This window comes from Athene noctua, chromosome 1, assembly GCF_965140245.1.
Source record: "Athene noctua chromosome 1, bAthNoc1.hap1.1, whole genome shotgun sequence".
Classification (NCBI taxonomy): domain Eukaryota; kingdom Metazoa; phylum Chordata; class Aves; order Strigiformes; family Strigidae; genus Athene; species Athene noctua.
In genome coordinates, this window is record NC_134037.1 from 57,617,703 (window position 1) to 57,634,033 (window position 16,331).

At 38.7% G+C, this 16,331-nt stretch overlaps 1 protein-coding gene across 1 annotated transcript in view; it reads right to left on the reverse strand.

The window, feature by feature from the left end:
• Positions 1-16,331, reverse strand: part of MAN1A1 (mannosidase alpha class 1A member 1) — a 150,666-nt gene that overhangs the window by 59,651 nt on the left and 74,684 nt on the right. The window contains exon 5 of the mRNA XM_074896214.1: positions 5,006-5,100. Coding sequence (XP_074752315.1) covers positions 5,006-5,100 — 95 coding nt within the window. The remainder of the gene's footprint in view (positions 1-5,005; positions 5,101-16,331) is intronic.

Here is a 16,331-nt window from a genome sequence, read left to right on the forward strand (position 1 = left end):
TAGGACAAGTAAAAGCATGAATCACTAATTCTGTTAAAGAATTGAATATCACACAAACTACTTGGTGCTTAAGAAACTTTTGTAAAATAAGAGAACAATCACATTTCAGGCATTTCTGACAGTGTGAGTGGGGGACTTAAGCTGTCCAAAAAGGTTTACTGAATTTACATGTTTGGATCCTTTCTTCTTTATATTTTCAAACTTTCTCAGTGCATTAAGATTCCTTTACAAACTATAAAGGTATATACTCTTAAGTGCATTGATTATGATGTTTTGGAAGAAGTCCCAGAACTCAGAGAACCGTTCTGTTATATGCCAAAATATTTTCTTGGGAATACTAGAGTTTTTCTAATGAGGTAGCACACTAAAGACATTTTGAAGGCCATCTATTCCTCAAGTGATTTAGGCACATGAGACCTTAAAGCTGTTTTGAATTTGGGAATCACTTTGAAACTTTAAAATATTTTCAAGCAAGTTCTGTTGTCTAAAGACCAACATTTCATACCTCAGTGGTTGGTTTATCAGCCACATTTCCTCCCAGGCAGAAGGTGCTGAGAGATAAGCTCCTTTAAATGCCCGCAACCTAAAATACTGCCAGTACTCTGAAATACCAGAGTGTGTGCCCCAGAAGAGAACACCACCTGTGCCTGTGTCACCCTGGCAGACACTGTGGCATTTTAGCATAAAATCCCTCTCCAAAGCAGCCAGGCTTTGGTCAGGCAAGCCAGACTGGTGGGGGAGAGCCACCCTGCTTGGCACTACTGTCATGGAACAGGAATCTTAGCTGATGGTAAAACTTAAAGCATTCAAAATAAAAAATGATGGATGTATTTTTCCTTGTTAATATTTTATTTTTCTCAAGTAATATGAGAGAAAAAAGGTTGTTTCTGAAGCTGTGCTGTGGGTGTATCTTCTTGTTCGGAACCACGCAGTGGCTCTGAGGGCTCAGCAGCTTCAAGAAACTTTGTTCACACATTGAACGCTTTGAGGCCTGGAAAGGCCTTTGGCATAACTTCAATGTTCTGTACAAAATGTAGTGATTTAAAAAATAATAATAATTTTTTTTAGCGGTCAAAAGAGGACCTTTCTTTAAAATCATGCCGACAACATGCCAATAGCATAAATATTGCAGTTTTGTCACTTCCATCCTTAGTGATCTACAAATGAGTAACTATTTTGTTCAATTTAGCAAGGCCTCTGCTATCTCACCTCACAAAACATGTAATATTGAATTCAACTGAGGTCCACTGTTAATGTATGATCAATGTTAAAATGTAAAAGGCAGAGAATCCTGAGTTGACATCAGGCACCATAAACATTCGACATTTATGGCAAGTAAATCTTACCACTCCCTGTGGTTTGATTTTAATACAAATTAATCACATTCATTTCAAACTCCTCCTTTCTGACTTCTATTAAGCTTCCCTGCTCTGACCCACTCCACCCATACCTCACAGCTTTTATTTCTATACAGAACTCCCCCTGGTCCCTATATCCATAAATGCTTACATAATTTACATTTGTCACTGAGCCAGTGGAACAATCACAGTATCTCTCTTAGCCACAACAGTACTTGCAAACAGGCTGGACATCCAAAAAACTAATTTCCAGTTTGTTCTGTTTCCAGAAATAAAATTATTATTTACCTCAGTCAAAAACTTTTTCATTAAGTGTTTTTCAAAGTTCCATATGCACTTAAAGGTTATATGATACATTGATTCTTCACAAAAAAGCCAGGCACCTTAATGCCTAACAGTATTGCTACATCATAGCACACAAGAAATAATAAATAACCTCAAAAAAAATCCAACTGGTCAACATATAGAAAGCAAAGATTTTATGGAAAATATATTCTTTCATATAAGAATCCTTCTGGGTTGCTTATTAGAAAGTAGTAATGATGTCTTATTGGAACTAATAGTGACTACAAAAAGATACAGGTCTGCTTTCAAAGGGAGGAAAAAGTGACATAAAGAGATAATTTCCATCCAAAAGAGAAAAAATATTGTACAGGATCTTATACTAAGAAGTTTATTCCTGACTGATCCAACAGATTAACAACAATCTGGGTTCTCTGTATTTCACAGCTGGGCGTCACCCCATAAACACAAGCCCCATACAACTTCCTTTTTAGTAATTAGAGGGTAAAAATAAATAGATATATTAAAAAGGTTACTTGATCCTGCAAACATAATGCAAGCTAGATATTTGCTAAGATTACTTAGCTCACTAAAAGAGGTATAATTTCATATTTTTTATGTGTATCAATCTGAGAGACATATTACAGAAATACACAAGCAATCTGTTTGCTCAGTCATAAATTATTTGATGGTTTTAGAGAGAAAGGGAAATGAAAATTTTAGCATGAATAAGCCAGATCGTCACAGCTCACTGAGAAGAAAAACAAACGATCATGAACTAGTGGTATTTTAAGAAGCTGTTGTAGTTGGTGTTTTAGAAGTACTGAGTATGTAGTATCTAAACAAAGAATTTGGGTGAGGGAGGAAAGTAAGTAAGTCAGTAAGTAAGTAAATAAAAGTGGCTTTGCCAGCTTGTGCTCCTTATCACCAAAAGAAGAATCAAAGGTATCTGTCAAGCCACAACTGCTATATACACATTCTCCCTTTGCAGCCTCTCTTTGTACCAGTGTTTTCAGCCAGAATAGTCAACAAGTGTTATACAACACTGATTACTCAAATAAGCAAGTGAGATGTAAAAGGAACTTCAAATTTGTCAGTGTAAGCAGAGTTGAAAAACAGATGCTGAAGATGAACTGAAGATACAGGGCAATATGAAGAACATCAGAAATACGGAAACGCAACTGAAACAAGCTACCAATCTAATTATTTAAAATGTACTTCAGAGACAAAAGGAAATTTTACAAAAAAACACACTTGAGAATGGGTTAATAATTTTAGCTAAGGAATAGTATGGTGAACTTTTTAATACATTTGATAATTAGGGTTCCACAAGTAAGACAGTATGTGTCCCATGGTCATTAATTCATGAGGAAAAAAGCAGATGAAGAAAAACAATGGAGAAGAGAAAGAGTACAAGACTTTTGGTGGATGGATGTCTTTGGTATGTAAGGACACACTCTGACAAAAGCACATATGTATCTTTAGGCATGCAAGCAGAGAGCAAGTCTGGCTCTGATGATACAGGACAAGAAGAGAAAACAAACTACTTTGTGAAGAATATTTGCATAGTGAAACAAATATCCAGTTCATCGGTTAATCAAAAAACAGTAATTTAAAAATAACCACTGTCACCCACAATTTATTGTGAGTGTTCTCTAATTTCAAGCATAAATCAAAATAAAATCAAATAAAATACTAATCATAAATGAGGTGTATTAGATCTGTAATATGACAGCTTCAGTGGCTTAGCATTTCCTAAGCCTGGATGACAGCATATTTGTTTATGCGGAGTATTATGGAAGTCATCTATTGAAGGTTAAATCTAGGCAGATGTGCAAGGATTCAGAATGAATAACCAAGAACCCAGCATCTAAAGTAACTTTTTCTGCCTTAGTAAAGGAAGTTATCTGGGCAGAGATCCATTTCCACTTGGGTGCCAGATACAAAATAAATCCCTTTTACCACCTTGTAGTGTCTGTGGCTGGCATTTATAGTGCATGACAACAGTTGTTTTGAGAAGCTAGGAACAAAACCATAAAGACTTACCACAGAATTTGACCTATTTGCAAAAACCACTGATATATTTAGTAGATAAGCACAGATTTAGATAAGGGCTACATATAAGACAAATTTTTAGCCTAAATACCTTAAATACGTTTACATACACTGTGTAGAATAAGGTGCTGTTGTGTTGCAATTACAAACATACGGGAAGGTTTCATACTCACAAGTTTTTGTAAGAGCTTAAAACCAAATAACCAACAAACCTCAAGCTGTTGTGCTACTGAACTTGTTCAGAACTCATTAAAATCTGTTGAGAAGAAATCATTAGCGTGCATGTAAGTAACCAGCCAAAGTCCAAGGATCAGCACCAGGCAGCGGTTAATCAGCCCCTTCAATGATAAGAAAGTTCAGGAGGTGCTAACTCCCTCCCACTCCTGCACACAGACATGCTTTTTGCTTCCCGTCCCTGTTCGAAAGGAAGGTGGAAGGTAAGCTTGTCTGAACTGACACAGCTAGGGGTTTCTGTAGGACTGGGTCTCAATGGTTTACTGGGAAGCCTGAAGCAAACACAATCAACCAAGCAGGCACAGCATTGTATGTCCCACTCTGGGGAAAGGGTGTACCCATAAATACAGATCAAGCAGAGAACAGTGGAACGTTTATCCACAATATGAAGAAGCTGACGTGTCCTTACAAATACATAAACATAACCCACAGGTATAACTCTCAATATCCTTCTCCAGGCAGTTCAAAGAAAACATTTTCTTTACCAGCACAGTATCAGTGTTAGCGGGCCTGGGGGGCAGACCAAGGAATTGCTGACATCTGTCTGAAGTCAGATAGAGGCCAGAGTGACTTCACGAGAGCATACATCTCCTACAGCAAACACGCTGTTTTTTGGGAGAGGATGCAAAACGAGTCACTTGTAGCAGATATTACTCTCATTTTTTGATAAGCTACTGAAGGACATGCTGACACTACATTTGAGAACAGGTGAAAATAATAGTACAAAGTGGCTGTTCAGCGTAGCACATGTCATTTTGCTCTTACCCTACTTATAACAACACTAAAAGCAGTAGAGGACTTCAGGTGAAGTGGTGAGGAACATACTAAGTGACAAAAAAGCTACCTTGTCCTCCTTATTCTGAGGTGAATAAATGTATTTCTACATGCATTCTTGCATGTGCAATGTATATCTACTTAAATTTCCTAATGTAAACTGTAGAACCAAGGATCTTATGTCAACTTTTACCTAGCTGGAAAGACAAAAACTATGCAGCAATTGTAGCAGTTCTGTGGTGATGACAGTTTCAACATGACTTTTTTATATGCTCCAGTCACCAAAAAAGCAGTTGGTTTACCTCTTAATATTAAGTAACGCCCAAGGTATCCCCGTGGGAGTGTTGAAAGCAGGTAGCAATTTCTCTCCAAGCTCTACTGCCTTCTTTCGGAAAACCTGGAAATTAAGAAGAAACAAAGTGTTGGAAAATGCATTGTTGCTGCCACTAAATTAATTTAGATAATACCATTACTGAGTGTATGGTACAAGTCATCTCAGCACAATGAAGCATCTCTGCTTTTTTAGACTGACGTCAAAGGAACGAAGCAGCACAACCTGTTTTCCATTACACACAGTAACAGAAGAACTTGCACTGCAGGATCAGACAGTGGCGATCCCCAGGTGACCTGCGTCTGGCATGACCAGCATCACGCTAGAGACATCAGCGCGGCCACATCTCCTCCGGTTTGAGCAGAGCTGCTTGCGTGCTCCCCACTGTGCCTGCCAGGTACTCTGGGGTCAGGGAGAGGGCTGGTGGCTGGGCACGCTGCTGGATCCAGACCCGGTCGCAGGCAGCTAGCTCCCTGTCCCGAGCGACACCTCCTCCCAGAGCGGTGGGATGCAGCCACAGAAATGCCACCTCTCCTCTTTGTCAGATTGATGAATGGTGGCTCAGCATGCTCTGGGAATGCAGGCTGTGTGCCTGCCGTACTGCAAATGTGCTGTACGGGCACAGTCTATGGCAAAAGCACCGCTCTCACCCCTCAAAAAAAGAAAAATATGTTTTTGCAGCACTGCAGTCTTTATGGACTCATCTGGTTTATACCCAGATGGTATCAATGCCACAATTAATTCAAAAATTGGAATATAATCCCACAGATACATGAGATTTAACTGATCTTTAGCACCTAAAGGGGTTTCAGCTTTCATCTTAAAAACATGAAGAAGAAAGACCCTAAATGCTTAACATATGCCCACAAGAAGGACAAACAATTTAACATCAGGAACTTTTATGACCAACGTAATAGTTACAAAGCTAGAACAAAGAGGATTTTGCTCTCCTTCAACTGCCAGCCCAGCTCAGGTTACGTTAACCTGACTTTCTGAGCACTTAGTGCTCTAGTAAGACAGTTTTTAATTAGAAGCAATATTGTTCCAACTTAAATATAGAAACCTATTTAGTGGCTTCAGTGTGCAGATGTTCAAGGCCTATTTGCTTGGAATTACACTGGGATCCTCCACAACACTGAAAGGGATTATCCCAAGTGTAACAGCCAAAATAGCAAAGTGACCTTCATCGTTCTCTCTTTCTAATAATTGCTCCCTTCAAATAATTTTTTTCTTCTCTGACAAATTTACGATTAATTTTTACTTATTTATGTATTGGAAATCAACTTATACATCTGATGCATCTCATGCTGTAGTCTAGTAGAGTATAGCAAATTTTTGGAGAAGAAACAAAATGCATGTATGTTTATGGGAACACATAAATAGAGTTGCTGGTCAAACCATGGTAATGAAGAAATTTCTTTCCACACAAATAAAATACAAATTACAAAATACCACTTTCTAATGGTCACTTTGAGGAAAGGAATTTATTATTGAAAAATACATGATCAGGAGAGAATATAAAACTCTGGGATAAACACATTATGATAAAGAAGCTCCAGACTACCCCACAGTCTCTTTATATAACACAGATCTCAAAATTTCTGTGACAACAGTCCAAGATTTAGAATTACAGTACAAGATATTTTGAAGGAGGTTAAGTAATTTGAAGCTAAATTATGACCGGAGTCTGAAAACTTTTTCAAGTGGACTGCATGTGAGTGCTGGAAGAAACTTTGAGGAAGGCAGCAGGGAGAACAACTTGCTTGGAAAACCCTTCATAATCCACATTATTTCTGACTGCCCAGTTTACCAATGGCATTCATTCTGCTTAGAATTAGTTACGGATTTGCGATCGTCATCCAGCATAGGATTCAGTCTCCCCAAAGGGTTAAAACCTTGAGGGACACTCAGAAACAGTTGGTGCAGAATTCTCCTGTAGAGTTCCTTGAGAGGAGCAAGGGACAGTTAACTCCACCAGCAGCACACAAGCTTTCTCCTTGTTACACTACACAGCCACATTTTTTCACCTTGATCTGTTGAACCCAAACCTATGCTTTGCTCTTTCAGCACAAGAGGGGCCTCCTCAGCCTTTCACAGCATACGGTGCGATCAACTCCTCAGTTTACCTTAGCACCTCTGTCCCAAATCACTGAAGTATTATCAGGAGAGCAATCACTATGACCCTCCCACGCAATGGGCACACACAAGGACCTCAAATTTCTGTAGAAGCATCTGCTGCACAGTGTAAAACCCTATCTTTTGCCATATGTAAAGGGGGTAGATATTTTATTTTATGGAATGTGGTTAAAGGTGCCATATGTACTTTTAAAATCTGTATTTAAGGAGGAGATCTCCCTTTCAAAAAGAGTATAGATATTTACCCATTGCAGTAGAGGAAGGCTCAGTACTGCTGTACCTTACAGGCTGTATTAATCCTTTATCAGATTACATGCAAGCTCAGAAAGGGGTCTGTTAACCATACCTGCTTCTGGACAAAAATGTAACATTTTAATATCTTAATTAAATATTTGATGTAGAGCAATAATGCTTTACTTTCAAACATTTCTATGAATTTTTACATAGTTTTTCAATGATATTGTAGTTCTTTTTAAAATTACAACCCATTTCTTTCAAAATAAAATTGCCTACTTCATGGACATGCCAAAAAGCAAACACATCCGATATGAAGCAGTAAGGAAATACTGTTCAACATATGGAAATGCAAGGAAAAAGTAATTCGCTTCTGTTAAGGACGGTGCTCTGACCACCAATATTAGAACAGACAGTGAAGCCGGGCATTGTAACTTCTTTCTTGTCCAAAATGCACCTTTTCCAATGTAGAAAACAATTTCCCTAGTAGGCAACTAGGAAAAGGAACTAAAAAATTATTTTTAAACCATCACACATTTTTGGATCAAGTCGAGGTGAAGATGTACTTCTTGTTAACAACAGTATTTCAACAGGTAATTAGTAATAACTAATGCATGTTAGTGATTTTCCTTCCCCTTCCAAAGTTAAAAAATTTTCAACCATGGACATTATCCAACATTATCTCTAGGGCTAATTTAACATAGCTGAACAACTGACTGCTAAATCACTATCTATTAAGTAGAACAGTATAGGCAAGAATGACAAGAATACAACACTGCATGACTGAACACAATAAATAGCAACTTCACGCAGCAAAACCATGCTCTTTCAGCAAGGGTAAAGAGGTGAAGATTAATAAAGGAACCACTTTATTTTTCAATTTGCAGCTTTAGCAGTTAAAAAACAATATGAAAAGTGAGTGTTGTAATTATTGCACACCTTCCACAACATTCATTGTATTTTTCTTCTGCAGAAACTTCTAATATTGGACAAGAAATAAATACTGTACAGGGTAAGATATTTTTTCGGATAATAAAAGTAAATAAACAACAGAGACTTCTCCTTAATATCTCTATTGCTGACATGAATTTCAACTTTTTGCCAAGCCCTAATCTCTCCCCGCTATCTCTCAAGTAAAGTAATTTTATGGTAAGCAAAAATTATGACAACCTTTACTGAGATGCACAGAGTAAAGGCAGAAATGACAGAACACAAAACCTAGAGCCATTATATGTAATAAAGGAAAAGATCTACAGCAAAATTTCCCATCCCAGCGGTTATCTTGAGAGGTATGAGGATTTTTCCTGGCCTCTCCTCATGGCTGCTCAGTCAGCAGTAAGGAAGACTTACTTACACAAAGTACTCCAACTGGATTAGACGTGGCAGAAGCTGTCACAGTCCCACGCCTGCACCCACCCTTCACTCCACACTTTGTTCCCATGGTTTAAATACTTACCTACAAGTCTAAAGGTCTACAAGCCACTCCCAGGACCTCCATGACTCGCTCCACTGCTCTATCATATCTAGATTGCATGCTTTTTATGGAAGAGGGACTGTGGAGTTATTTACCTGACATGTCAGCTGTCCTGTCATCAGGTGATGCAATGAATAAACTACACTGCCATCAATCCTTTCTTGTAAATTGAGGATTCAGAGGAAAGTATTATGGTCACCTTTAAAAAGCAAGTAAACCACTAAAAATTGCACTGACATTTAACTCTGCTAGATACTATACTACAACAAAGAAAATTATTCTAAGTAAGTGACGCACTGTGATTCAGAAAAGAAAATGATAATTGAAACCAGTCAGAAATATATGACCAGTGTGTCACCACAAAGTTAGGTAGGGTACTAAATGCTTCCTCAAGCATTTGTCTCTAACCTAATTTTTGCCAGAAGACAAATTTTGGATGTGAGATAACCCTTTTTAAATTCAACATATTATTAACATTTTTTAAAAGGTTTATGTAAGATCTCTAACAAACCTGTATGATATTGATTCTCACTGTGTGAAGGTCCTCCGTAAGAAGGACTTCTCTGTGGAATAAGTACACAGACTCCTTCACACTCTGCAGTCCTACTCATAATTAAAATTATCACTAAAGCAAATTAGATACTTACTGTAGTCATATAATAGCTTATAGAGTAAATAGAGTTACTGAATTTTCTACTGAGATCTGTTTATATTAGTAGGCTGTAAACTGTTAGTTAAAATAAACTCGGCGCTCAGTAAACCAGCACCTTTATTGTCCTTTGAGTTAAGCAATCTCAAGTGCCTTACAAACACAAAAGTCACTCCAAACCATCACCATTACTTCAAGCCAGTAATTCTTTGAACAACATTTGAGTAAGCAGTAATAGGCAAACAAGAAATCCACCTCAGTGCTGCACACAGTCGGCTGTCCTGGTACTTTCTGTTCTTTCCACAGGCAACACACATACCAAGCCAGGAAACAAAACATTATTTTCTCACTCCATTAGATATTCTTAATTATTTTTTAAATACATATAAATATTTTGGGTCTTCATAAGAGACAAAAAACTGATCCGGGAACTTCCCCTACCACATAACTCCTATACAAGTTGCTAGGAGTTGTGCTTTTACACAACACCGTACCAATGCGCATTATGATCTCCAATGACAAAAGTCATCCTCTTACTCAGGAACTGTAACCTGCATCTTTCATTCTAGCAGGACATTTACATATATGGTACTTCCATCAGCCATTTTCCTACAGTAATTGTTTTTCTAATAAAAATTTCGTTATTTCTCTCAAATGTGATCTTAATTCAGTGAGGCACTCTTGCTTAGAAAAGCAGTTTGGGTATGGGATTTTTTTGGTTCTGCTTACTTTGTGCCACTGATGCAAATATAGAGGTTTTGGATGTAAATTAGGACACAGAGACAAACTTCGGATGAAAAAGAAGTTCTGAGTTTAATGAACCAAGTTTTCCAAATACCCACTTAATTTAAAGCAGTTACTTGCATTCTCTGCACAACCCTGTGGCATGCAAATATCAAAAGTGTGCTTTGTGATGATTTTTTAAATGGCTTTAGAGAAGAAGCCCTTTTCTTTTAAGAGATTGTTAAAAGAGGTCATACATCCAGAATTGCATTGCTCATGTTAGAAGACCCAATCCCACAATCAATCAGACTGTACAGACTCGTTGTGTCCATTATCAAATCTTATTAGGGGAAACAGTGTTCCCGCGAAGAAATAAGGATCTGCCTGCAAAGACGTAACCACAGGGCTGAGACCAGAGCTGTCATCTGGTGAGCACTGGCTTTCATTATAGTGCAAGAATGTTATCTCCTCTGAATAAACAAAAACGTTTTCTCTGGCTGGAATGACAAACCCCTTTGAAAAATGTTACATTACCTCATTATAGATTTAATTGATGTTGCTAATCAGGAAGAAAAGCAAACAAAAAAAAATCTTAGAATTGAGTATGAGGTACATCTAATTACAAAAGAGCGTAACATGGTACAATATCATAAATTAAAGAAGAGACAGAATTCTACCTTAAAAGGTCCTCCATACAAGGGAGACCAGAAGTTAAATTTTAACACCAGAGGAAACAATCCTTTTTGGTTTTTTTCTCAATTGACAAAGACATTTTCTCCACATTTCTAACTCTGTCAAATTAAGTATTTTTCATTTTTGTTTTGTATTTACAGATAGAAACTGACAAGCCAAGTAAGATTTATTGCTTTCTTTCCTGTACCTGACTGCCTTTCCCAGTAGGGTAAGGAATGAATATTTCAGTGCAAAAGCAGGAAATGAGAGCAGAAAAATGAACAGGGACAGGCCGCTTTGCTACTCTTCAGAACACTGAATCGAAATCCTTTCTTTCAGTGTAACAAATGTTGGTTTAGGTTTAAAGCAATCTGCTAACAAAAGAGTTCTTCTCTTTGAAGAACTTGTTCCAATACCTTCTTCCCCGAAAGACAATCCAGGATTTTTGCTATCCTTGCATTTGTTTTATTTTCACAATGAAAAATTAGAAATGCTTCAAAAATTGTGGCGCTCCATGCAAAATACCAGAATACTTGAAATACAGTGTTAGCTGAATTCTTCTACTATCTCTAATACTGGGTGACACAACACTTCAGTGTCATATTATTTGAAACCATTTTCTGTAACATATTTTCAGTGTTTATGACACCTGGATAAGTAACACAGCTGCTGGCATTAATTCAGCAGCAATTACTGCTTTTATAGTTACTGTCACCTTGACACTAGCAGGTGGTTTTGAGTTTAATTTCATTCAGTCCTCACTGGTGGCTGAGCCAAGTCAGTTATGAATTATCTGTTCTACAAGGTAAGGAGACAGTTAATACCATTGCTGGAAATAAGCACTGTAAAGAGCCACATCAGTGAGGTAACCAGTACTAACAGAAGGAGCCAGACTTCATTTAGGACCTTCACAGCTGTAGTTGTATTTATTGTAAACCCAGATTCAGAAGTGCCAAGAGCATATTTTGAGCATTTACCCCAGGAAACAGTCTGGGTTCAAGACCAACTTGCTGGCTCTGGGCCAGCCCTGGTCCTGCTGGGCCTGGGCGGAGGACACATGAAATGCCACACCAATGCATGAGCCCACACCTCCAGCCCAGGCCCGCACCCAACCTCATGTTTTCCTAACAGGTTACAGAAGAAGACAGTGCATTAAAAATGAGTGGCTCCACTTGAGGCTGCACCTACAGTGGTCCAAGACAAGCTGGAGCTGATCAGCAGGACTGCACACGCTGACACCAGAGTCAGCATCATACTCTCGAGTTCTGGGAAGGCTTTCCGGTTTGCAAGCATAGTGTCAGACCCAAAGCACCTTTGCCCAGCTGTGCCACTTGGCTCAGAGCTAATAAGCCTCCCCTCAGTCCCCAAGGCCAGAGGGTCACTGATGGCCCAGCAGAGCAGGCACGGCTCTCCTGAGGTTGCACCAACCTGGAGCTCAGAGGCTTGGTTGGATGCAAAAAGTTTCCCTACAGAGGCAAGGGGATGCTTCTGCACTAGATACCCCAAAGCATCCCACACTGCCTGTGCTGCCTGAGCCAAACCCAGCAGCGGGGCTATCCCAGGCACAGCCAGACCCGGTCAGAGAAGAGCTGACTATGCACTGGAAATCTAAAGTGGCACCAAGTCTGTAAAAGCATCATGAAGGAAACAAATGGTGCCTTAGCGCCTTTACAAAGCATGGCTTGACACACCTTCACATGAGAATACTGACCAGACAGAGCACCATTTTATTTTATTGAGAATTCAAGTCACCACCTCCCTGGAGATTAGCAAAATGCAACCGGACAGGTTTCTATCCCACCGGGATGCCGGCAGAGGGAGCACAAGTGAAGCTGTTACTCAGCACAGCGTAGGGGCATCTTGGGGTTAGATGTTAGAAATCCCAGGAAAAGGGCTAAATTTAAAACAACTTAGTTTGGTAAATAATCTCAGATGCTCCCCTCTCATTAAAATTCTCAAAGCAGCACTAGTTTTCATACAAATCTCTCCCCCACATATATAAACAATATCACAGCTGTATAAAGCAGGAGGAATGTTTAATTTAAAAATATGTCAGTCTGCAGCCATTCCCACAGTCCTGCTCAGCATCTACCGTCACACAGTGCTGGGCTGGAATGTGTTAAAAGGCAAATGGTTTTCAGTGGAGAAAGCCTGGAAAATACAGATCCTCTAGTAAAAGGGGGACCTTTTATCCCAATCTAAGGCTGAAACAGCCACAGGGTAGTATTTATAATGAGATCTTCAGTACGGGGATCCAAAGCTTGTATTTTATTTAACACATCTGTGAGAGCAGCAGGCATCAGAGTGCTCAAACCTTGCAAAAACTCTAGGCACCCAAGACGACGTGGCAATTCAGGAAGGTGCACAGAAGTTCCCAGCTTCTGAAAATCATGATTGTAGAAGTATGCAAATCTAACTGGAGGCAGCTTGTAACAACTCTATCTTACCTGCAAACTGCTGGAGCAGTACATATCTTTTTCACAACTTGAGGAAATAACAAACATGGGTAAGTACTGTGCTTTCCAGAATACTCCAATATGCTGGTCACCAGCTTGTGGAAGTCAATCCACTTTAAAAAGATGTTTATTGCAAAAATTAGATTACATTTTTGGGAAAAGAAAAAATCTCTTCTTCTATTCAATTAGCCTTTTTTGTTATGGTTTCACAGATGGCAAGAAAATTAATTTTCTTTTTTAGCTGATTATTGTACCAAAGAAGACACACAGTACCATGAAGAGTTGTTTCCCCCCCCCCCCCCCCCGAAAAGACTGTAGAAAACTTAATCAAATGGAAGTAACTGGATTAGTGAGAGATTTCTAGATTTAATCCAAATGTACATAGCAACAAGCACAAACCCCTCAAGTTATCAGCAGTAGCTAACACATATAATTACTTCAGTTGTTTTTTAACTAAAGAATTTCTAAGTAGATCTATTGTGTTCCAAAACCTTATTTTGGGAAGTCCAGTGGTAAATGGTACAAAGTAACATAAAGAAGGCGAGGCATAAAACAAAGAAATAGTAATGTACAGTAACTTACATGCATCTGACTTGCACTTTAAAATTGGAAGGAATTGCTAAATAACCACAGAATTAAAAAATCATAAGGGAAGAGTTTGTTCCAGTTATATTTAGTTATTTCCTTTTGTGCTATTCATGTGTATTTAAGATTGCTTACACAGACATAAAGTCCAAGAACTATTTAACAGGAAGAACTTTGAGACCACAAGAGAAAAAGTAACTGCTAATATATCTACTAATGTCAAGAAAGCATTAATTTTTTTAAAGCTTATGTATACTTGTGCAATTAAAAGCTTAGCTACAACCCATTAGTACCTGGAAAGCTCATGAACTGACCGTTTAATAATATCTCTGTCGTAATAATTCAGGAAAAGGTGGTGATTAATGTAGTAAACAAATTTTAACGATTGCCTGTAGTAAAAGGAATTTGTTGGCTGTAAAAGCCTTTGAGAATTCTAGAACAGGATATTAACCCACTGGATATGTATTAACACTATGGTATGTTCTGCTCTGAACAACATGCAGAACTGTAAGAGGCACCATACAACTGCAAAACTGAAAGATGAACAGACACTGTGACTAAAAAAACTCCTTCTCAAGATGCCTACACCCCCAACCAACAAACCCCCCTCAAACTTGGGGAAGTCCAACATTAAAATGCTTGGATGATGTGGAGAGACACTGTCAGCCCTAGAAGCAACTTGCAGACTAACAACAGGCAAGGATGTCAAAAACACAGAATATGTCACATATTTAGCACTTAGGTCTTCTACAGTTAAGGAAGATGATACATGTATTTGAAAATATATTGGATGTAAGTAAACATGAATGGAATTAAAAATATGGCATATACAATGGAAACTCATTATATCGTGAAGCGATACAGAAAACATCTGCATGTCATCTTAGAGGTTTGTGGTTTTCCTGATTAAGGAAACAGCTGCCTTAGTAAAATTACTCATATCCACCAGTAATGAAGAGTATCTTTTAGCACAATTCCTCTGTTAAGCCACAAGCATCTGCTTCCTAATTTTCTTTTTATTTAGACTTGTGTACCCAGCCCAAGTGCTGTAACAACAAATTTAAATAGTGGCTGCATTCTACATCTTGCAAGCTATCATATCTAAACAAAGAGTAGCACTTTGCATATGAAACTCTCCTTTCAAGCAGGTGACTGTTGAGAGGTGATTTGCAACACCATCTGTGTGAAAGTAGGGGGTGGGGTGGAGGAGTCTAATAAACTTTGCGTGGTGAATCAATAATTACATCCTTAATGTAGCATAAAGTGCTAACAGAAGATTCATTCCTGGCTTTGTAAATTCGACTGTATCTTTTAAATCTAAGACCATTAAGTGATTAGAGTGATGCTTTCACTGTAAAGTATGCTCCTAGATCACGGTGGCAGGTACAGAAAAGGCTAAAATCACTCTGTGTATCTAAAGGATATTCTATGTGCTTTTTAATGTTAACGGCAAATGGAGAGCTGTTTGTTTCAGCCAGTGCTACATGATATTTGTAAGTTTGTTCCAGCTGATAATGGAAAGAATTTCAAATGATGTTTATCAAATATACAAGTATAACAACGTGAACAGGGTATCAAGTATACCTATCTTAATTGTTCTGCTCTTTTTTTCTTTTTTAACTTCATTTACTCACTTTAATATTTTACTCAAACGTCAGAATAATAGCTTAATGAAGTGACTCCCAAGACTTGGAATCAAAAGGGTCCTAGGACGAAAGGGTCCAAGGCACAGGATCTCCCATATTCTGCAATCTTTCTTGAACCGACCACTAGCAAATGGGATATCTGCAGAGCAAACCCAGTCAGCTCTCCAGACTACTCTGTTTTTTTCCTCGGGTTCCCCTCTAAAGGGTGATCTCCCTGAATCACCACACAGTCTCAATCTGACACCATCACATATTTATATCACTCAGAGGCCAGTCCTCAAATGGTAAAAATTTATACTGAATGTCCTCAGACCAGGTAGCACAGCATAGCTCTTCTTCAGGCAGCTCAGGGTTTGTTTCTTCTGGAAAGAGTTACTCCTGTTGCTGTAGAGCAATTGTTGTGGGTCTGCAGTGGTAGTACTGTGGCCCTAAGAAAGAAAAGTTTACCTTTACCCTGTTGCTTTCAAGCGAAGTGCTCAAGATAGCCAAGGGGCTATGTTTTCATGAAGCTGTGAGCGAAAGTTCACAAAATCACAGAATGGTTGAGGTCGGAAGGGACATCTGTAGGCCATCTGGTCCAACATCCCTGCTCAAGCAGGGCCACCTAGAGCCCAGGACCATGTTCAGACAGCTTTTGAAGCTGTCTCCATCTCCATGGGCGAAGACTCCACAATTTCTCTAGGCAACCTGTGCCAGTGCTCAGTCACCCTCACAATCAAACC